The sequence below is a fragment of the Balaenoptera physalus genome (assembly GCF_965194825.1).
Source record: "Balaenoptera physalus genome assembly, chromosome: 3".
Lineage (NCBI taxonomy): Eukaryota > Metazoa > Chordata > Mammalia > Artiodactyla > Balaenopteridae > Balaenoptera > Balaenoptera physalus.
The window spans coordinates 114085250-114107593 of NC_138890.1; the positions used below are offsets into that span (position 1 = coordinate 114085250).

General features: G+C 45.2%; 1 protein-coding gene across 3 annotated transcripts in view; it reads left to right on the forward strand.

Moving 5' to 3' along the window:
- The window catches only part of SERINC5 (serine incorporator 5), an 83781-nt gene that overhangs the window by 28086 nt on the left and 33351 nt on the right, over positions 1 to 22344 (forward strand). For all 3 annotated transcript variants that reach the window (XM_082458172.1, XM_082458171.1, XM_082458173.1), the window contains one exon: positions 9471 to 9638. In XM_082458172.1, the coding sequence (XP_082314298.1) occupies positions 9555 to 9638 (84 nt within the window). In that variant the 5' untranslated portion in view covers positions 9471 to 9554. The remainder of the gene's footprint in view (positions 1 to 9470; positions 9639 to 22344) is intronic.

A 22344-nucleotide genomic window follows, 5' to 3' on the forward strand; every position in this document is an offset into this window, starting at 1 on the left:
TTGAACTGCCAGAAAGCGGAGTTAGTTTACCTTTTAACCTTAAACCTTATAGATTCTCTCCACCAACTTACTAAAGTGTATCGAGTGTGGTATTTTTTAGAAGATGCATAAGCGGAGGGTGGTGTGAGGGAATGACTCAAAGAATCCAACTGCTGTCTGAGAACAGAGAACTCGATCAGCATTCTTTTGGTGCTGTAAGTAACCCTAACCTCGTGAGAAAGAGGCTCCCAACAAGGCGAACGGTTGTGTCCAGATTCGTTGTAACCCAAAAGCCAGCGCTGGCTTGGTGGGTGTTGATGACCTGTCCTTTGCCCGTTTCAGATTCGGTCCCAGTGGCGGTGGGTACTCAGTGCTCATGAAGGAAGGACACTGACCCTTGACAATGCTTTTCATGGAAATGCTGTTGAAACCAGCACGTTCTAGAATGTGGAAACATGTGTGAGAAACCTCCTGTCCCAAACTCCCTTCCGACAATCCTCCAGAATCGAGTCGCGACAGTTATGGAAAAGATTGTGAAAACCTTGGAGCTTTAAGGGCTTCTCTGAACTCAAAAGAGAAAAACTTAAGAACCTGAAATGAAGGAAACACAAGAGCCAATTTCTGGGCCAGGCAAACACACAGTTTCTTGTTTAACTTGCACTCTTAGGTAGCCATTTAATTTTTCCTATTTCATTTTCATTTGCTTCAAATTCTACCAAGTAGAGGTTTATTTATAGCAATTAAACTCTAAAAAACATTATAAGGGTTAAAGAATTTTTAAATTGAGGTAAAAACAAAATTCACCGTCTTAACCATACTTAAAAATACAGCACAGTGGAATTTCCTAGTTTTATGCCTCAGTCACAGTGATAGTTCACTCTGGCTGTTTTCTAGCAATCGCATAGCAGAAGTAGATGTCATTTACTCGCTGGCTGATTTGTTTAGCAAATACTTGAGTGCTTACCACCTGTAAGGTAGAAGAGAAATGTTTTGTTTTCTTCCAAAAGAGAAACTTGAAGTGTTTTTTTTTCTAATTACAAGATATGTGCTGGTTACAAAGAGTTCAGAAAATACAGAAAAGTGTAGTCACTCATAATCCTACAATTCTGTTATCTACCATTGACATACTGGTATATCCTTTTATTTTTATTTTTATTTATTTATGGCTGTGTTGGGTCTTCGTTTCTGTGCGAGGGCTTTCTCTAGTTGTGGCGAGTGGGGGCCACTCTTCATCGCGGTGCGCGGGCCTCTCACTATCACGTCCTCTCTTGTTGCGGAGCACAGGCTCCAGACGTGCAGGCTCAGTAATTGCGACTCACGGGCCCAGTTGCTCTGCGGCATGTGGGATCTTCCCAGACCAGGGCACGAACCCGTGTCCCCTGCATTGGCAGGCAGATTCTCAACCACTGCGCCACCAGGGAAGCCCTGGTATATCCTTTTAGATTGTTTTTTGTTGTTGTTATTGCAGATCTATGTCTTGTTATAATTTTACCCCAAATGCTATCATGCTCTATACTGTTGTGTTATTAACTATTTTCAGTTAATGCAGTGTGGACATCTTTCCATGGCGGTAACTTTTCCTGTATAATCATTTCAATGGGTGCATTGGATTCATTAATATGAATGCACCATTATGTCAGTGATCAGTACTCCTTCCAGTACAGAAAGGAGCATCCAGTTTCCTTTCTTCTAAACAACTCGTTATGTTAACGCAAGTTTGTGTGCCTGACACACAGTGAGGACAAACAAACCAAAACATCGGCGTTTGGAGCAGAGAAAGGTTTGTTGCAAGGCCACGCAAGGAGACGGGTGGCTCGTGCCCCCTCCAAAACCCCGAAGTCCCCGAACGGTTTCAGCAAAGCATTTTTAAGGCCAGGTGAGGGAGGGGGTTGGGTCACAGGGTATGTGGTCAGCTTGTGCACAGTTCTCTGATTGGCTGATGGTGAGGTAACAGGGCAGTGTCACAGCGGTTAACACTACGAGTCCTTAGGCACCAGTAGGTCTGGGGGCTATGTGCTCATGGTCATCAGGTAGTTAACGTCTTTCATTTGGTGGAGGTTTTCACATCTGCAAAGCAACTCAGGAATGTGCATTAGATACTGTTATCTAGGTACTTCAGAGAGGAGCTAAAGCAGAGGGTTTGGGGGAATGCCCCATAGAGTCATTTCACGGGTAGAAACAAGGTCTGTTGTTTATTGCTGCATTCCCAGGAATTAACATTGCACAAGTAGGTATGTAGTATAATAACCATTAGCTGAGTGAATGAATGGCCTGGTTATTTCCATAGGATTAGGGGTAGGGCTTTTAAAGTGGGGTAGGACTTGGGGGTGAGGTGGGGAGCTTGGTAATGGGAGTGGTTGAGCTGCTCTGGCAGGGCTCTAATAGAGGTCATCCAGATCCAGTGAAGCCAGAGGTTGCCAGGAGAGAGGAGGGGGCACACAGAGGGAGGTGCCTTCTTCAGATATCTGTTGAATGCTGACTGTACCCCTGAGGGCAGGAGAGAAAAACTGCTTCCTCACTTGCTGCTTCCTTCCCACACAGCCAATTTCCCTTCTGTAGGAAACCAGGGTTTCAGGCCGGTGTTGTCTGTCCAGTGCACCCTCTGTATATACCAGCAGTGAATAGAGCAGAGTGGCAAAGAGCCTACAGATTCAAATCCTGGCTCTGCCACTCACCAGCTCTGTCAGGTGGGGTTGATATAACAGCTAATGATATAAAAAGTTGTAGTACCTTGCAAAGAGCAAGGGATTAATAAGTGTTAGCTATGGTTAGCTAATATTATTATGGCTTAAGTAAACTTTACTAGGTTGCCCTATATTCTTTTGTGTGGGAGAAATCCACTGTAAGCTCCAAACAAACCAACTTACTAACACATGTATAATATGTGTTGAGGTTTCTAAAACACAATCCTTTTGCGAATTAACGACTACCTGCCACCTATATTTCTTGTGCAGTAAAATACGCCTTTATTGAGCAGAGGAACTGCGTGTTCTTATTCTCCTAGCTTTCAAGTCGCATTATTCTCTCGTATAGCTACCGGTAAAGGGCAGCACATGGTGCCACGGTGGCAAGAGTTGCTATTTACCACTCCCTCTGCCTCCTGACTGTAGCGGAGAAAAAGGTCTGTATAAGCTCAGTGGAAAGCTGTTTCTGAGCATCTAGTGAGGAGAATGAGCTGCAAAATATTGGTTATGTAGTCCAGAATTTAAATAAATACTGCTATCAAAGTAGAGTCAGTTGTTCCTTACCTCTCTGCTGACCGCTGGTGATTCATAGATAATCCTAAAACCTCAAAGGAGAAGGAAGGAAAGTGGGCTGTGACATGGCATGAGTAGTATTGTGTGTTACCGAAAGATGTGGAAATGGATATTAAAAGATAGAGAGCACCGTTCACTTTAATAAAATGTTCTGAACCTGGTTTTATGTCTTGTGTGTTTTTCTTGTTTCCTTGGTATTAAACCCCCCCCCCCCTCAGCTCGCACAGGAACACCTGGGTTCTGCTTCCAGCAGCTTCAACAACTTCAGTTTTTTAGGAACTTCCTTACTGCTGCCCCGCCTCCTCACCATTTATTAAGGGACAATATTGTAATTATTGTAGTTAACAGACAATTCCTTAGGTCTTTCTTCAGTTCTGCTAGGGCTCCTGCATTTCCAAGTTAGGAAAAGGGACTGAATGAAGGTCCATGTCAGATTTGAAGCAATCTTTGCTTTTGCAGTTTGAACTTAGTTTTGACGTGCTAGAGCCAACTAGGCTGTCCAGAGCTCTCGAGGAATAAGTCTGAATGAATGAATGTTTTCCACTTTGCTGAGGGATTTACACTCCCCCAAACTAAAGCATTGGAACTGAAAAAAATGTGATCCGTGTTTGGGGTGATTCTTGGGACAGAAGTGTCCTACGCAACTTGTTTGCCTTCCTAAATGGAATGAAGGGAACCCGAGTTAATGGGGGTGCCTGAGCCATTATGATGAATGTGAGTTATCTCACTGCCGTAGGAGCTGAACATCGCAGAATGTAGCCCAGGAAGCAGTGGAGGGATGCTCATAGAACCCGTGCCTGCTTGAAGAGCTTTTGACTGCTCCACTTTTTAATTCTTCTCTTTCTGATGGATTTTTCTCTCTTTCTTCTTGCTTTGGGTTTAACCCAGTGTGCTTGCCTCTTGCAGGTCATTTTTCAATGTCTAAGAATTTGTGGATGGTAGGGATCAATCAGATCACCTCTTACAGGGATGACCAGACTGTAGCGTGGGTGCCACCATGCACATGGTGCCCATTGGTCCTTGCATTCTCCCCGTGGATTGAGACATTCAGCCTTAGAACCTACGTCAAGACGGCCACTGCCAATGAGTTGAGCGTCAGATGAAACCTGTTTACCTGCCATCTGTCATCTGCCTAGGCTCCTTCAATGTGCAAGTGAGGAAAACCAAGACCCAGAGCTGCCCAGAGTTAGAATCCAGGCCTTCTGCTTCTCAGACCTGTACTCTTCCCACCAGTGGGCCTAAGCAAGCCTGTTGGAACTGTGAAAAAAAGCCCCGAGGGGGGAAGAGGGGAACTCTCACAAGATACATGGACATGTGTTTGTGCTGATTCTATGACATCTCTTTGGCTTTCTTCCTGATTCTTTGCTATTTCCAGTTGGTGGTGTTGTCAGCAGGGAATTCTAGGTAATAAAGGAATTGTGCTTTTTAGTTTAACAAAAGAACCCGGAAGTTACTACCAGCCCTAGCTCATGTTTCGCTTCTGTGATCACTTCGTCACGTGCCTGGCATCAGTCCTTAGAAGAACTGTCAGCCCAAGGCCAGTGGGGAGGACAAGGAGAGAGACTGTGTATTTATTTACTGTGGTTGTGGTGGTGTGTGTGTGTGTGTGTGTTTGTGTGTGTGTGCGGGCGCGTGCACCTTAGATAGGAAAAGAAAACTAACACTAAGGGGGAGGCCCAGCTCCAGGTAGCAGCAAGAGGCTGGCTAGTCCTTTCATTTGGACTCTGCCCCGGCAAAGACAAAGCACCTTCTATTTAGAAAAGCCTTTGCTATCCACGCTGTTGCTATTTTGAAGGAAGTTAGATAGAGGGTGTGAACGGCTCTTTGAAATTTTTCTTTTTCAGTATATTTGGGGGAGGGGAAGTTTCTTGAGAAAGAAAGAAATCACACAAGTCAATACCACATTGCAAATACTTCTATATGGTTATCTTGAAACTTAGTTACTTTTCTTAAATAGTCTGTTTTCTTTTTCTAATCAGAAAAAGAGAGCAGAACAGTGAGACATGGCTGTCTTAGTTTCCTCCCCACATCTAGGCGCACTCATCTAGGCCCAGGTGGTCGATGTTAGCGGTCTTGTGTCCACACACATATTCCCCACGTACAGAGATATGCATACGTATAAAATATCCAGGCATACTGGCTGTCTTAGTTTGCTGGAGCTGTCATAACCCAAGTACCACAGACCAGGTAGTGTAAGCAACAGAAATTTAATTTCTCACAGATCTGGGAGCTAGAAGTCTGAGATTAAGGAGGCTTCTCTCCTTAACTTGTAGATGGCTGTCTTCTCCCTGTGTCTTCACATGGTCTTCTTTCTGTGTGTCTCTGTGTCCTAATCTCTTCTTCGTACAAGGACACCAGTCATATTGGATTAGGATCCACCCCAGTGACCTTATTGAATCTTAACTACCTCTTTAAGGGCCCTCTGTCTAAATAAAGTCATGTTTGGAGATACAGGGGGTTAGGACTTCCAACATATGACTGGAGGGGCTGGGGCAGGGACACAGTTCAGCCCATAACACTGACTTATTCTTTTAAACTATGTCCTATTGTATGGATAGTCCATAGTTCATTTATTCCGCCCCTGTGTAGCTGGAGAAAAAGACCTTCTTTTATGCTTTTTTTTTTTTTTTAATGTTATTTATCTTTGGCTACGTTGAGTCTTCATTGCTGTGAGCAGGCTTTCTCTAGTTGCGGCAAGCAGGGGCTACTCTTCGTTGCAGTGCGCAGGCTTCTCTTTGCGGTGGCTTCTTTTGTGGAGCATGGGCTCTAGGCGTGCAGGCTTCAGTAGTTGTGGCACATGGGCTCAGTAGTTGTGGCTCGTGGGCTCTAGAGCGCAGGCTCAGTAGTTGTGGTGCACAGGCTTAGTTGCTCCGCGGCATGTGAGATCTTCCCAGACGAGGGCTCGAACCCGTGTCCCCTGCATTGGCAGGCGGATTCTTAACCACTGCGCCACCAAGGAAGTCCCCGTTTTTATGCTTTTAATGAACAACCTTATACCTAAGTCTCTGTGCCCTTGTGTACGTATATCTGCAGGATGAACTTCTAGAAGAATTGCAAGCATCGTCCTCCCAAAAGATTGTCTTGGGTCCCTCTTGAATGTATACTAATTTCTTGTGGAAAAAGATTGTGTGCAGTATCTACAAATTAAAGCCCTTAATAATGAACTCTTTGTGATACAATGTGGGTGTGAGAAATTCAGAGTGCAGCACATGACTTGTGTCCTTGGCCCTGTGGAGTGGGATTGCCAGCCCTTTTGTTTGAGGAGTGTTGCTGTTATGACTTTATCATATATTATTCATTCAACATTTATTGAGCCGTTGATGGGCACTGTTTTGTTCATATGTTGTTGTTTGTTTTTTGATAGACTTTATTTTTAAGGGATATTTTAGGTTCACAGCAAAATTGAGAGAAAGGTACAGAGATTTCCCGTATACCCTCTGCCCCTGCACACGCACAGCTTTCCGCATTATTCACGTCCCTCGCCAGAGTGGTACATTTGTTACAACCAGTGAACCTACATGGACACATCATTATTATTTAAAGTCCATAGTTTACATTAGGGTTCACTCTTGGTGTTGTACATGCTACCTTTGTTTTTTATACCTTGACTTGTTCAGTAAAATGTTTAGGTCCTCTGGAGTTGGGGGTAACAAGACAGAGGCGCTTCTCTCCAAGCTTGTGACAGCCCCAGAAGTTAGGTTGGCCAGGAGTTGCTTTCTCCAGTTTTGAGGGTGAAGAGTAGGGGAGTGACATGCTCACAGTAATAAAGCTGTAAGTGGCAAGGAATAAAAGGTAAACCCATTTTATTCTAAATTATGCTCTTCCGGAAAGAAGTAGTAAGTCAGCAGGGCTGTGAGATTTTCCTCACTGCTAACATAACATTGCTTGTGTGGATGCTGTTTTGAATTTCCACTTCCATATCAGCGTTTAGCTTAAGATAATGCACTTGTACTATGGTATTGGTGATTGGCATAGTTTGCTTTCATAAATAACTTTTAGGCTAGTAGAGAAGTGCTCTTTGATTCTAATATTAGGCATGTGTGTATGCATGTACACTTGTCTGTATATATGTGTACACACATATAAATATCATGGCACTATATGTAGGGTGAAAGTGAAAAATAAGGAGAGTTTACAAAATTAGATCCATACAATGACACGTGGCTTTAACGACAGGGTAGGATTAAACCAATGTGATTTTCTCTTCACGTTTTCCATGATCACATTCCTCTGTCACTATATGTCTTTAAATGACCAATTAGGCTGACATTATGTCTGTATGTGTTCATTTTTCCCCTCTGTGGAGATAGTAAGTGTAAATGTTGATTCTGCTATGGGTAGGTTCTCTCATGGGATGTATCAACTGCTTCTAAATATTTCTTTTTCCAGATAGGATAAATATTTGATCACATCTGAAATACAGTAAAACTGGTTATCTAAGACCGTAGAGCTTAAAGAGTTAGCAACCGATGAATGAGGCAGTTTGGAAAGAATTTGGCAGGCAGAGGAGGAGGGAGGCGGGTCTGGGCCAGAAGCCAGCTAAGCCAGTGGGAGCGGAGAAGAGGGAGCGGGGGAGGGAGAGAAAAGAAAAACTGGGGCATATGAGTGGAAAGGGATCAATAAAATCAGGGACAGGGAATGTGGATGAGTGAACTGTAAAGGAAGGTGGCCTATAAGAACACCACACAGGCAGCAGTGTTAGGATCCCACTCGTGTGATCTGTTAGCTCAGCCCGATAGAATAGCTTGTCTTGCAAAGCAGTAGCCCAGCCTTCTGAGGCAAGAAGAGTCTTGAGAAAAATGGCTTAGAAAACTGAATGTAAGATGGAGGGAGTACATTAAGAAATTTTAAGTAATGAAATAGTACAGAATGACAAAGGGCTCCAACAATGGCGGTTCCATGAAGTAGATGAACTATCTCGGGAAATGCGTATGTTTCCAAGATCCGTCCTAACGTCATTATGATTATAACCTGTTGTGGTCTTACACCTGTGATCTCTTCTTACTGTAAGTGATGTTTATAGTGTAGCCTTCTAATTGATGCTTGTTTTGCAGCCATGCAAAGCTCTGAACTTCCTGCTAAATCATTATCAAGAGATTGCATTGGTATGTTTTATATATAGTGTTAATACATGTAGGTTTGGTTGTTATTCGTGGTTTATGGTAATCTCTTTTGTATTATTCCCTATTTGCTAAACGGATATCCCTCCCTAACACCAGGTGTGTCTGATTAGGTTGTCCGAGAGACCACCGAGTACACTACGTGCTGTTAGCACCCTCACTTTAAAACATGAGGAGTCTGAGTCTTGAAAATGCTCACAGCTGGTAGTGGCAGAGCCAGGCCCCAAACCCAGGCTTACGAAAGATCTAGTTTCCTTTTAGGGCAGTGAAAATACTCTGATACATAATGTTGCATATATGTCATTATACATTTATCTAAACCTGTTCAATATACGACACCAAGAGTGAACCCAAAATGTACCGTTCTGGTGACTGATATTGATAATGGGGGAGGCTATACATGTGTAGGAGTAGGGGGCATATGGAAAATCTCTGTGCCTTCCCCTCAGTTTTATTGTAAACCTAAAACTACTCTAAAAAAACAAACTCTTTAAGAAGAAAAACAAAAATTAACACCAGACCCAAACCTGAAAACTTAATCCCCTATTTCATTTAATATTCTCAAATAAAATTATGTCCGGTTGCATTGACCAGTAAAGCCCAATCCTGCCCCACTCATTAGCCTAAAGCCTACCCTTAGGGGCGTGAAGCTGTGGTCAACAACACACGTGTAAGAGGCACCTGTGCCTTTTGTGCTTCAAGTTACCCCCCCACCCCCACCCCATGCAGTTCATTCTTTGGCTCATGGATTTTGACAGGTCCCTTTCTTGGGCCCAACTTCTTGGTATTCCGTCCTTCCCACTTCACTTAGTCCTTTTTCTAGTTCTTGGCTTCTTCTCTTGCTCTTCCCTAATTGGTTTTTGTCTAAGTGCTCACAGTGCTTCAGGTGAAGTGTGCCTTTTCTGTTTAAGTATTGGGCATCTCCCAAGCCATCATGTTCATTAAAGACAATGTCAGACCAATTCTGGCGAAAACTTTGTTCACGCACTCAGCTGTTCACACGTGTCCTATGGGCAGGACGCCTTGGAAGAATGGTAGCTCACCTGCGGAGGTCTGGGGTAAGCAGGTTTGTGAAGGAGAGGCTCCGAGAGGATGTTCTGTGTTCCTTTCCTAGTTGGCCTGCTGCTGTGGGAATGCTGGCTGCTCCTACTGCTGCGGCTGCTGCCCCAAGATCCGCCAGTCCCGGAGCACCCGCTTCATGTACGCGCTCTACTTCATCCTGGTCGTCGTCGTCTGCTGCATCATGATGTCCAACACCGTGGCCAACGAGATGAGGGAGCATGTAAGTCACCCCTTCCACTCTTCCTACTCCTGATGAACGGTTGATGAGGGTGTGTGGGAAACACTCCGTTTAGAGGGTGGGGCCCACCCACCCCAGGGTGATTTAGGGTTATACCCGCTCTCCCTAAACTTCCCTGAAGCCTCTTCAGCGCTTCCAAGTGGGCGAACCCTTCACCATCTCTATCTGTAGCAGAAGGACAGATGCCATCTGATGCTTTTGGTGGAGAAGATTGTGTGTGTTGTCTTGGCCTCATTTGGGGTTTTTTGTTTGTTTGTTTGTTTGTTTTCCTTTTTGGCCACGCCGTATGGCATGCGGGATCTTGGTTCCCTGATCTTGGTTCCCTAACCAGGGATCAAACCCACACCCACTGCAGTGGAAGCACGGAGTCTTAGCCACTGGACCGCCAGGGAAGTCCCATCTTAGCCTTGTTGATGGCCGTTCCTGATTAGATGTGTAGTCTTTTCTTGTAGACTTTTGTTCTCTTCCCTTGTCCTAAGGCTGTCTGCCAGTGTCTCTAGTAGCAGCTGTTATATATAAACATTTAATGTGGCCAGTATGGTTAAGCCTACATAATCCCACAGATAATGAGGAGTGGGCTACTGGACAAGTTTTACTTTTCTGGACATGTCACTTGTGGGGTGGGTGTCTCCAGGGGTGAGGGATGGATTTGCTTCGAGCCATTTCCTGGGCAGTGTCTACAAAGGTATCCCTGGTACGTGATGCTGATAGAGACACATATAGGGCCTTTTTCTGGAATTTCCTCATAGTAGGCCTGATTATGGGGGGAGGTGTTGGGGGTTCTGAGGGAGCCCAATAAATAACACCATCCTTCCCCTCTGAGGTTTTGAACAAATTGACAAAAAAGACTACAATGTCAGCGGGTAGATGCCAAACATCACCTTTATCCCCCCGGAAGTTGATGTAAGACATTGTGACTTGTATCTGCAAGGAAGTGGTCTTCCTACTACTGAACCCCAAAATGAGTCAGACTTAACCCATCTGGGGACCCCACCTGAGCCAGGGAGCACTTGCTCTGCAGGGGCACAGTTTGCTGGGAAGAGCTGCAGGCGTGTTCTCTGGGGGCAGCTCTCCTCGGAGGGAAAGCGGGAGAAGAAAGGCTAGCCAGCCAGGCCCCATTTGCCCCACAGCCTTAGTGCTGAGCACTGCATCTTCCTGGGGCCAGCAGGGTGAGGAGGGGGCGAGGTCAGGGCAGTGCCCTACTGGAAGCATGGAGATGGCATCACCAGGAGCAACTCCTGAGGAAGTGTTTGTTCTCCCCAACCTTCTGCTGAAACTACAGACTATGTTAAATGCACTCAAGGGCTTCAGAACAACCATGTTTTTAGAAGCACTTGTTATATTCTTATCCGTTAGTTAAAGTAGTCCCTTTGAAGCTTTCTGTTGGGTAATGCTTTTATAACTGTGGTGGTATGATCTGGAATATACTGGAACTAATGTGAAAACTTGTGAAATTTAGATTCTCCTCTGATTGCTTTAAAAAGTGGATCTCTGCTCAGTAAGGCCCTGCAGTGGGAGCCATGGGGCATTCAAACTTGAGAGAAAAGGAGCTTCTAACCCAGAGACAGGTATAAAGTCTTCTGAGGCTTAAAACCAGGTAGCAGTTGTGTCTTATGGGAGGATGCATGAGGTGCTGTGGAAGTTTGGAGGCAGGGAGACCAAGGGCTAAGGCTGCCTTGTTCGTCTACACCAGGTCCTACTCCATCTCGGTGGTGTTTTCCACTCTTCTCTTCTTCTTAACTTGGTTTAATCTTAAATGTTTGTGATAAGAAGTTTGAGAGGAGGAATACTTGAAAGGGTAGATTTTAACTCTTATTCTGAAGGTCTGTTTAATCTCCCACTTCTTACATTAGCTCTTCAGGTAACTTAATGTTCTCTTTTTAAATGAACAAGCATTGGCTTAAGGACCCAGTTGGGGCTTCCCTGGTGGCACAGTGGTTAAGAATCCGCCTGCCAGTGCAGGGGGCACAGGTTCGAGCCCTGGTCTGGGAAGATCCCACATGCCACGGAACAACTAAGCCCGTGCACCACAACTACTGAGCCTGCGCTCTAGAGCCCGCGAGCCACAACTACTGAGCCCGCGTGCCACAACTACTGAAGCCTGCGCGTCTAGAGCCCGTGCTCCGCAACAAGAGAAGCCACGACAATGAGAGGTCCGCACACGGCAACGAAGAGTAGCCCCCGGCTCACCGCAACTAGAGAAAGCCTGCTCACAGCAACGAAGACCCAACATAGCCATAAATAAAGAAGGAAGGAAGGAAGGATGGAGGGAGGGAAGGAGGGAGGGAGAGAGGAAGGAAGGAAGGAAGGAAGGAAGGAAAAATTAAAAAAAAAAAAAAAAAAAGGCCCCAGTGTGTCACTGTGATAGGAACTGCCAGTGTGTCCATGGTGGTGCTCTTAAGAAGCTTTCAGTCTCCGTAGCATTAGGCTTTGGATCCCAGAAACACAGTCTGAAACTACAAATGTATAGTACCTCTTAGAGATGAACCCATCAGAAACATTGTTACTGGAGGTAAAGATAATTTGGGAACCACGGGACCTATTTTAGGGTATGACTTTCATAATAATAATTTTAACATTTGATTACCATCCAAGTAACCTGCCTCATGGAACAGTCCCTAACAACTCCAGTCAGTATCTGACTGTTCATAGAACATTTAAGAAACAGAAGATTTTAAAAAAAGAAAAGAAAGAAGGGAAACAGAAGGTGTTGACTGGTGTTGCTAGGGAAGGCTTCGTGGAAGAAGTGACTTGTGTGATAATGATGAATATTTCAGTTGCTAATATCTGTTGGGTGATAACCATGTACCAGGTTTTATTCTAAGCGTTTTACGTTATCATCTCAGTTCATGACCACTGTACTCACCTGAGCAGTATTATCCCTGCTCTACAGATGAGGAAACTGAGGTACTGAGTCATTTAAGTACCTTGCCCAAGGTCTCCAGCTCTAAGTGGTGGAGTTGGGATTTGAATCCAGGCTGACTGAGTTCTTAGTGACTAGGCTCTGTAGGTAGAATAAGGACAAGGCATGTGTAGAAGGAGAGGGAGGAGACATGGGCAGCTAGAATGACTTGCAGGAATTTCAGTGCCGAGGTGAGGCATTTGGCCGTGGTCTCATGGCAAGTGGGAAGCCATTATAGATTCCTGAGTAGGAGGCTGTTGTCATAGAAACAGGCCGAGATACTTAGGGAGGTGAGCCCAGCAGTGGTGTGTGTGCAGTGTGACTTGGGGTCAGAGCAGAGGGAAGGAGGAAGGGAGGGAGAGAGGGAAGGAGCAACCCTGAGGCCTCACAGAGGCTCTTGTAAATGTTTCTATGCCTGTCCCCTGAAGGTACTTATTTGAAAATGGTTTGGCTGGGCTTCCTGCATAGGGAGTGAGGCCCCTGTTGGCGAAACCAACACTTTCCCATGTCTAAGGCCTCACAGGGGGCCAGCCAGCTGGTCACCAAGTCAGCTTGTTTCTGGGCCTATAGAATAGAGGCTGGCCTCACCCTCAGGCGGTGCTTGAGGGCGGCGCTGAAAGGTCCCTTGGGGGATGCACACTGGGCTTCTGCTGCAGTCCTCCCTCCTCGTTGGCCTGGGGAGATGGTTGAGGGTGTGACAGGAAGAGGGCAAGCACATATCCTTGCAACAGCCCAGATGGGAGAGCGGAATTGCCTCCTACCGGGCATCCTTGCCTTCCTGCGCGGTGGCCAGGGCTCCGTCCGGAGCCACGTGGCCTTTGGTGTGCGGATTTTGAACACAGGGCAGCGCCTTTTCAGTTGTTTTCAGTTTTTGCCTTGGCTTCCCAATGCGGCCTGTGTTGTAGTTTGAGCGAGAGGGAACTGCAGAGAGCTGCTGGGCCAGACTTCGTCCCGCCTCTTCTCTCTCGGGAAACTCCTCTTTCCCGTGAGAACTTTGGCTCTGCTGTGCTGGTTGAATGGGACGCGATTTCTGTCTTCTCCTGGAGCATTTTTCCCATCTCAAAACATACCAGCCATTTTATTGCAGGTCATTCTTGTCAGTGACCATGTAATTCACGCAGGAACAGTCTCGAGATATTTGATGCTTGTGGGGATTAAAAATGCATTTTAGAATTAGAACAGCAACCACAGAATGGGCGAGAGATTTAGGCCTCCTGACTGGCACCGCTAAATCAAGGTGTAACTTCTGTGTGGAGACCAGCGATGACACTTTGAGTTTGGGCGTCCTAGGGAGCTGCGCGGGCATTCGGGGAGGGAGGAGAAAGGAAGGCTCTTCTTGTTTCCTGTGGGATAGGAGCCCCTAAGACTAAGCCTGCACTGGAAAAGGGAGGATAGGGCATCTATGTGGCCCTCAGGGCTTCTTCCCTGCGAGCTGTGTGCCAGGCCGAGGGAAGAAGAGCCCTTAAGGTTCTTGAGCGGAAGAATCCATTTTCTCCATCCCGCGTTCCCCGTGGTGCCCAGGCTGCTCTGAGTCATCGACATGGGTGGTAGGTAGCACCTGAATCTTTGCGTGTTTTTTTTTTTTCTTCCAGAACCAAAACATATCTTCCACATCGCGGAAGACGTGTTTGTGTTGTTGTTTTAGTGTGTTTCTTTTCTTTTTTTTTTTTTTATAGATTTTTTTTTTAAAGGAATTCCTTTATTTTTATTATTTATTTATTTTTAGCTGTGTTGGGTCTTCGTTTCTATGCAAGGGCTTTCTCTAGTTGCGGCAAGCGGGGGCCGCTCTTCATCGCGGTGCGCTGGCCTCTCTCTATCGCGGCCTCTGTTGTTGCGGAGCACAGGCTCCAGACGCGCAGAGCTCAGTAGTTGTGGCTCACGGATCTAGTTGCTCCACGGCATGTGGGATCTTCCCAGAGCAGGGCTCAAACCCGCGTGCCCTGCATTGGCAAGCTGACGCTCAACCACTGCGCCACCAGGGAAGCCCTTAGTGTGTTTCTTTGCTTGAATTTTAAATCTTGAAGAATCATTCCTTGTATTGAGACGAGAAGCTACTATGATCTCTGTTTTTGATAGCAATCTTTTTTTGTTCCTTCAGTTGTTTTACAAGGTGCTAACGTTTTGTTTGTACTCTTACTGAATCTCTTTTGGAGACGTGGTTTGCTTTATACATTATTTTCTGCTGGTGGGTTTGGGTCAGTTTTCCCCTGAGTGAGTAAGAATGTGGAAATTGAACCATTCCTATGATTGGATGAAAAGAGCTTTTCCGTTCTTTTCAGCACAGGATGATAATGTTGCAGGGTAGAGTGGGCTTCAAAGGAGGGTTGGACGAGATCTGACAGGACCCAGAGGTGAGGGGGGCTGAGGGCTGCAGTCTCCTCAGTGTCTTAAAAGCAGCTTCTGAATTCCATTCTCTCCCTGGACTTAATGAAAACCAGCTCTTGATGGTAGAACCCCTGATGCCCCAGCCTCCCCCACTAGGCAGTGCCACACCCAGAGACTTCAGGTGCGCCTGGAAGTCTCCTAGCTCAGGCATTGTTAAGTTGGCTTACAGGCTCTTGTTTGGCCAGCAGAGTTTTCTTTTTTTAATGTGCATTTGGCTGCCTGCAGAAGGGGCTGGCATGCTGTAGCTCGCCACAGGCCCCATCACTGGATGTTTACTTACATCAGGTCCCATACATTTACCCTTACTTCTTGCCCCCCAAGAATAACATTTGGATTTGAAACTCCTGAAATAGCTTAAACTCTTTTGAGTTCACGAGTTTCTGAAAAGGCTGTAAATGTCAGAACGGACACCAGGCGTCTTACCCACCCCTGGCGGTGAGCAGTAGGGAGGTTGCTGAGTGTGCTCGGGTGGTCTCTGCAGATGTTCACGCACAGCCCCAGGCCGGGGCTCGAGAAGCCTGTCTCTGCCGTCACTCCTCTACCCTTGGTACGCTGGAATCTGGCATTTTTATCCAAGTAACTATTTAGAAATTGTTCTGGTCACTTTGGTCCACTGGACTCAATGGACCACTCAGTTTCAGGACTAAGTGGAGGTGGGACACTGATTGTATCTAAATCTGCCCCTCCTTCAGTTACATTCCCAAGTTACAGTCATCACCTCCCCCCACCCCTTTAAAAAAATCTTAAGTAGGTATTCTACCTGCGATTTCTACAGTTATCATGAAGTCCAAAATTTGCCAGGGAAGGGGAACAGGGATGGATGTTGAGGCTACCAACTGTGGATTTAGGCCCCTGGAACAGAGGTAGCAGGATGGGCTTAAAGGACTTTTCTCTATTTATTCAGAAAACCGAGTCTCTCTCAACACATTCCCTAGAGGGGATATATAAATTAGCTTTGCTCTGTATTTCTCAGTCATTTTCACTGTTCATTAGAAGGAGAAGGGGGCTTCCCTGGTGGCACAGTGGTTGAGAATCTGCCTGCTAATGCAGGGGACACGGGTTCGAGCCCTGGTCTGGGAAGATCCCACATGCCGCGGAGCAACTAGGCCCGTGAGCCACAACTACTGAGCCTGCGCGTCTGGAGCCTGTGCTCCGCAACAAGAGAGAGGCCGCGATAGTGAGAGGCCCGCGCACCGCGGTGAAGAGTGGCCCCCGCTTGCCGCAACTAGAGAAAGCCCTAGCACAGAAACAAAGACCCAACATAGCAATCAATCAATCAGTAAAAATCTTAAAAAAAAAAAAAAAAAAGAAGAAGGAGATGTGGTAATGGGAAATTCATGTATATTAGCTGTATTAACATAAGATTATGTGGAAGTAGATGGATGAAAATGAAATAAAGGAGGACTGTTTATAGCCAGGCTCGTTCCGAGGCCATATCCACATCTGGTTATCCATCCCCGCTGAGTGTAGTGGTCATTTCCTGGCCTGAGCCCTTCTCCTTTGCCTGCTTTCCCTAGGCCGTGCTTTCATTTCCGGCTTTGGTTATTCCTAATGTTTATCTGCTGGTTGAGGCACACTTTTCTCAGGACAGTGCTGGGGACAGATCCATTCTCCCCCTTTTTTCTAGGTCCAGTGCTGACCACATACTTTCCCCACGCAGGTCATAAAAGGGTTGGGTTTCTGCTCTGCATTCAGGCAGTCCTGATTCGACCCCACCAGGCTCCTTGATGTCCTGTTCCAGTTGTCTTATTTAGACTTGGATTGTCCCCGTGTCCCTAGCTTCACACATTCACTTCCCCTCAGACTTCTTTCTACAGATGACTAATCCCATGGGTGACCCCATGAGGATGCTGTTTGTACTTGTATGTCTCCCAGATGATACTCCATTTTCAAATTCTGGAGTTCCCACAGTGTAGCAACTATAGATGAACACAGAAGCTACTTTCCTTAGAGACGACTTAGATTTCAAAATGCTCTCCTGAGTACACCCTGTGGTCAGTTCACAGTGACATTTGACCATACTTCAGTGGTTCCTAGAGTTGACAGAGCTTTGATCCAGCATGTTAGAGATGCTGAAATTTGGTAATGAGCTACTCTACTTTTTTTAACCTACAGTATTAGGAATATGAAAACATTAGAATAAGTATTGGTTTTGGGAAAGCCCTCCCATTCCCATTCCTGTGCCAGTCACAGGGGGTAAAAAAAAAAATACATGAAACAAAGTTACTAGTTAAAGGATCTAGTTAAACAGATAAGAAATGGAAAAAAGGATGCAGCTCCTATTCATAAGTGTTCTGCCCAGTGAAGAGACAGCAGATGCTATGCGGTGTTAAGTGTCATGCAGAGAAAATATTGCTCTCTTTTTAGAGTATAATTTGGATAAAACATTATTTTAAAGTGGAAGAATCTTAAGTTATAATCCTAACCAACGCCCTCGTTTGGCAGATGAGAGGATGTGGCGCAGGGCAGTGAGGTGGCTTGTCCAAGGCCGTGACACCAGGTAGAGCTGGGACGAGGACCCAGGACTGCTGGTCCCCAGCCAGGGGTGCCCCTCCGGCCTGTACGACTGGGTTTGGCTGTTGCTCAGATGTTCACAGAAGTAGCAGGAGAAGCCTTAGCAAACTTATCCTTCCTCTTCATTCCTGATCTTTCTTCTGGACTTGGTGGTGAGGGAGAAGTATTTCCTCTCGAACTAGTACCACCTCGGGCCCTCAGTGGCTTTCTTAGCTTATCTTCCCCACTTGCCTCCTTCCCTTTGTAAAGCCAGAAGCTGGGCTCTAGGGATGATGGCTAGTCTGAAACAGAAAATAGGAGCAACCACAGATCCAGTATTTATTTATTCGTTGGCGTTGCATGTGAAATAGAACCTGCCTTCAAGTTGTGTTTGGCGTGACCATCTTTTCAAAGTAAACAAACAGCAGCAACGAAAAATATTCCAGTTTGATCCCAAACACCATGTAGTTTGTCGCAGCATAGAATGACAGGTATTCATGCTGAAGCTGGAAAGTCTGGCTCTTGTTTTGATCTTGGTCTTTACTGGTTGAATGTTAAGAGAACTGTGTACCTGAGACCCAGCATCAGGTGTTGCTATCATGCATTGAAGTTCTAGGGAGTAGAGCTCTCCATTCTCAGCTGACATTTTATGCTTTTGTGTTAGAACAAGTGCTGAATTAGCGCCAAAGAAAAAATTGCTGACCCAGTTATTTGAGTCTGGAGTATTTTTTTTTTAATCCAGCTGAGATAGAATGCTTTTCAAAAGTCCTCGCTCTGAACAGCAGCTGAGTTCTTTGTACTGTTGTACCTTATATGTGTCCAGTGTATCAGCGAGTGTGTTTCTGAGGTTAAAGGTGGGCCTGGGCCATTGAACTTCAAGTTCTTTGTAGAACACGGAGGGAAAATTCTCACCGTGGCCTGATCAGAGCTTCCCTGGGGTGCGCTGGCAGTGAGGTTCCACCTCTTAAATCTTGTGGGTCCCCTCCTCTCTAAGTTGGGGTGACTCTGGGGACACATGTTTCCAAACAGTTTTATCTTAGGTCTCAAGTTCATCCAGGCGTAACACCACCTGGAGAAAACAGTCCCCGCAGCCCTCCCATCCCTCGCTTCTCTCATGGCTCAGGCCCCAACCTCCTGCGCTCAGTGAATGCGGGGAGAGTGATGGTGGGAAATAGTTTGGTTCTACAGGCAGTGATTTGAACTAATGTAAACCCTGCTGTGAGAGCCTTTTTGAGTCTGAACCAGAGACAAAGAGGTTTGATCCTAGTCCAGTAATACTGAGCTTGCCAGGAGCCAGAAGACAAGAAACAATAGTTATCGTCCTCGGTCTGGAGGATCCGTTACCCAGAAGCTTTGGGGGAGCGTCGGATGTTAACAGGATCTCTGTTTCAGGATCCATCCAACTGTAGGAGGGGTACAGTGATAAGATGTGAGAACTGAAGTTTTCCTGACCCTTTTTTCTGTGACCATCAAAAGCACCCGTTAAGCAACTGTCCATAGACGGGACCGCAAAGCCCTCTGCAGATAAATGGGACAGACAAGAGCTTATGGTTGGAAACAGCTCTGTTATAAAAATGGGGCCAGAGGGAACAAATAGCACAATACACACCAGTAGCCTCAGATCGCTGGGAGCAGGAAATATAAATATTGTGAATAGTTGAGTCTTGATACTTGATAACAGAGTTTAAAAGGGTGATCGTGTTACTTGGTTAAGCTGTAATCCGAGTTCATGTTTTAAAATATCTTTTAAGTCACGTAATTGATTCCTTCCTCCCTTCCTCCCTCCCTCCTTTCTTTCCTGCCTATGTAAGTGCTAAGCACTGTGGCAGGTGCAGGGGATGTGGGTGTGAGTAACATACAGTTGTCCTTCGAGAACTGGGCCTCAGGTGGAAAGTGTATGAAGAAGGTGCCCCCAGCGTTAGGCTGCATAGTTAAAAATAATCTGAATTCCGTTAGCAACTGTTGGAGATGGTGGTGTCAGCTTAGCTGTCCCTTCTGTTGACCTTTGGGGTGACGTTAGAACTCAGGAGTGCTTTTTCCCCGTCCTCATGGGAGACTGGGAGCCGAGGTGAGGAAGGAGGTTTGTACAAGGGACTGGAATGTGTTGCCCTCTAAAGCAGGGTTGAGCTTAATCACAAGGGAGGTTGGGTATTTGGGGGGGTGTGGTTTTCAAATTTCAGTGAGGCCGTTTATACAGTCTTAAAATTAAGTCTAAAATTATCTCTCTACATGCCGGCTTTCATCAGTGTGGGTTTTATTTTTGGTTCCACAAGCCATGTTTGTATAACAGATGTGAGGTTTTTTTCTACTATGAGGGCTTCTGACCCACAGAAAAAAAAGCATTGAACTCACAGACATGTCCTCCACCACCTCCTCCACAAAGCTTTTTTTTTTTTTGCAGGCAGATAATTTAAAATCCTTAAGCTGCAGCTCTGAAAATGACATATGGGAGGTGTACGATTTAATTCTCTTAAAGCACAAGTTCCGCCAGTCGCGTCTCTGCTGCTCCTTTGACTTATGATCTGTAGAGTAAGTCATCGCCAGTTGTCATTTGCCTTTGAGATGCTAATTCATGCTTCAGCGGCAGTTCAGTGCAGCTCCTCTGCTCTACTTCCTAGTCCTGGGCTGGGCGAACTTTTCCTGTAAAGAGCCAGCTAGTACACGTTTCAGCTGTGAGGGTCTTGTGGTCTTTAGCAACTACTCAACTCTGCAGCCAAAATAAAAGGCCAGCAAATGAGCGTGGCTGTGTTCCCTATTTACATGAACAGGAGCTGCCACACGCTGTCCTTTGCTTCGCTGGCCTGTGGTAGACCTCAGTGGCCCTGTGCATGTCATATGCAGTTATTCTCCCCTTCTCCCTGAAGGGGAAACTTGAATGGCCTAAACTTTGTGCTGAGGGTACCGGAGCTCCTGATTAAGTTGCAAATAAATACTGGGCTGTGTGAGCTCGTATGTACTGGGTTGACTAGGCAAGAACAATGTAGGGATAAATTCAATGTGACACGTTCAACAGTATGATGTCTTACTCTTCCTGGCCTTTTGAAATACATGGTAAATCATTCAAAGGTTAAAAAAAAAAAAAAAAATCAGCCCTTCTTTTTAGGTAGCCAAACCAAGCATTTTGGTGATTGGGAAGAAGTGGGGATGGAGAAAATGAGTGTGTGGATACCCCAGTTCTTTGCTCCTTGGGGCCCCCAATTCCTGGTCCAGTGTAAAATGGGAAGGATGCTGGGCCAGAAACTGAAATGTCTGCCTGGCCAGGTTCTCAGAACTAGGATTGGGGAACAAGTGACTAGGGGCTCTCAGAATCTTGAGGGTATAGGTTTGGTAGGATTCAGTCTTTCGGAGGATATTAGGTTCTTGTGTCCCACCTAAGGCAAAATCATGGATAGTTGAAATTAAACCATGAAAATGCCTGAAATATCCATAAAGCAGAGCGCACATGGCTTTGTGTGTACAGCATGTATTTCACTAGAAAGTTAGCTCCTTGTTAGCATGGATTTTTTAACCTGTTTTATTCACTGCTTGAATCTCCATAACCTAGAACAGTACCTGTATCTCTTCTATACAGATGAGTTACGGGGATTTTCTAGCTTCCATCTCTTTGAGCTTAATACTTGTGTTGATGTTTCAAAATGTCTTCCCTGATTTGGGAGTTCAGACATATTTTCCTTTGGGTGGCAACTAGGTCTCTGAAAGATAGGTAGTGAGCACTGTTTTTTAGAATTCAATTCTTATACAGGCATACCTTGTTTTGTTTTGTTGTCCTTTACTTTGTTGCACTTCGCAAATACTGCGTTCTTTTACAAATTGAAGGTTTGTGGGAATGCTGCATCTAGCAAGTCTGTTGGTGCCATTTTCTCAACAGCATTGTTCACTTCATGTCTCTGTGTCACACTTTGGTAATTCTCATGATATTTCAAACTTTTTCATTATTATTATATTTGTCATGGTATCAGTGATCTTTGATGTTACTGCCATGACTCACTGAAGGCTCAGATGATGGTTAGTGTACTTTAACAATAAAATATTTTTTAATTAAGGTCTATACACTGCTTTTTAAAAAAAAAAACACATAGTGCTATTGCACACTAAATAGACTGCAATGTAGTGTAAACATAATTTTTATATGCACTGGGAAACCAAAAGATTTGTGTGACTTGCTTTATTGAGACATTTGCTTTATTGCAGTGGTCTGGAACTGAACCCGCAATATCTCTGATGTATGCCTACATATATGTGCCAGGGAAGGATTCACCTTATTGAAAGTTACCCGGTACGGTTGTCTGTTGGTATCTGTGGGGGATTGGTTCCAGGATGCTATCAGATACCAAAATCCACCAATGTTCAAGTACCTGATATAAAATGACATTGCATATTACTTAGGCACATCCTCTTATATTCTTTAAATCATCACTAGATTATTTATAATATCTAATACTATGTAGATAGTTACTGGTACATGACAAATTCAAGTTTCACTTTTTGGAACTTCCTGGAAAATAAAAAAAATTAAAAAAATATTTTCCATTTGTGGTTAGTTGAATCCACAGATGCAGAACTGGCAGATATAGGGGTCCAACTGTAACTTTCAATATGAATCCTTTGTAAAGTGAATAGAGCATCTACTGAGTTCTAAGATGTTCATCTCCCCCCATGTTTAAATCAGAATGCATCAACCAATCAGGGGTTCATGTAATGTGCCTAACTCCCTCCCTGAGAAGTTCTTTTTATAAAATAGTACCTTAGAGTTAAGGACGTTTACTTAATGGCTACTGTGGATTAGGAGCTGTGATGAGCACTTTTTACAACGATTCACTGATTTAATTCTCAGGGTTGGAAGTCCATGTGAGCTTTTTATTCTTCCTGATAATTTGTGGCTTTGAGTTTGGTTGCCTGAGGGGTGGG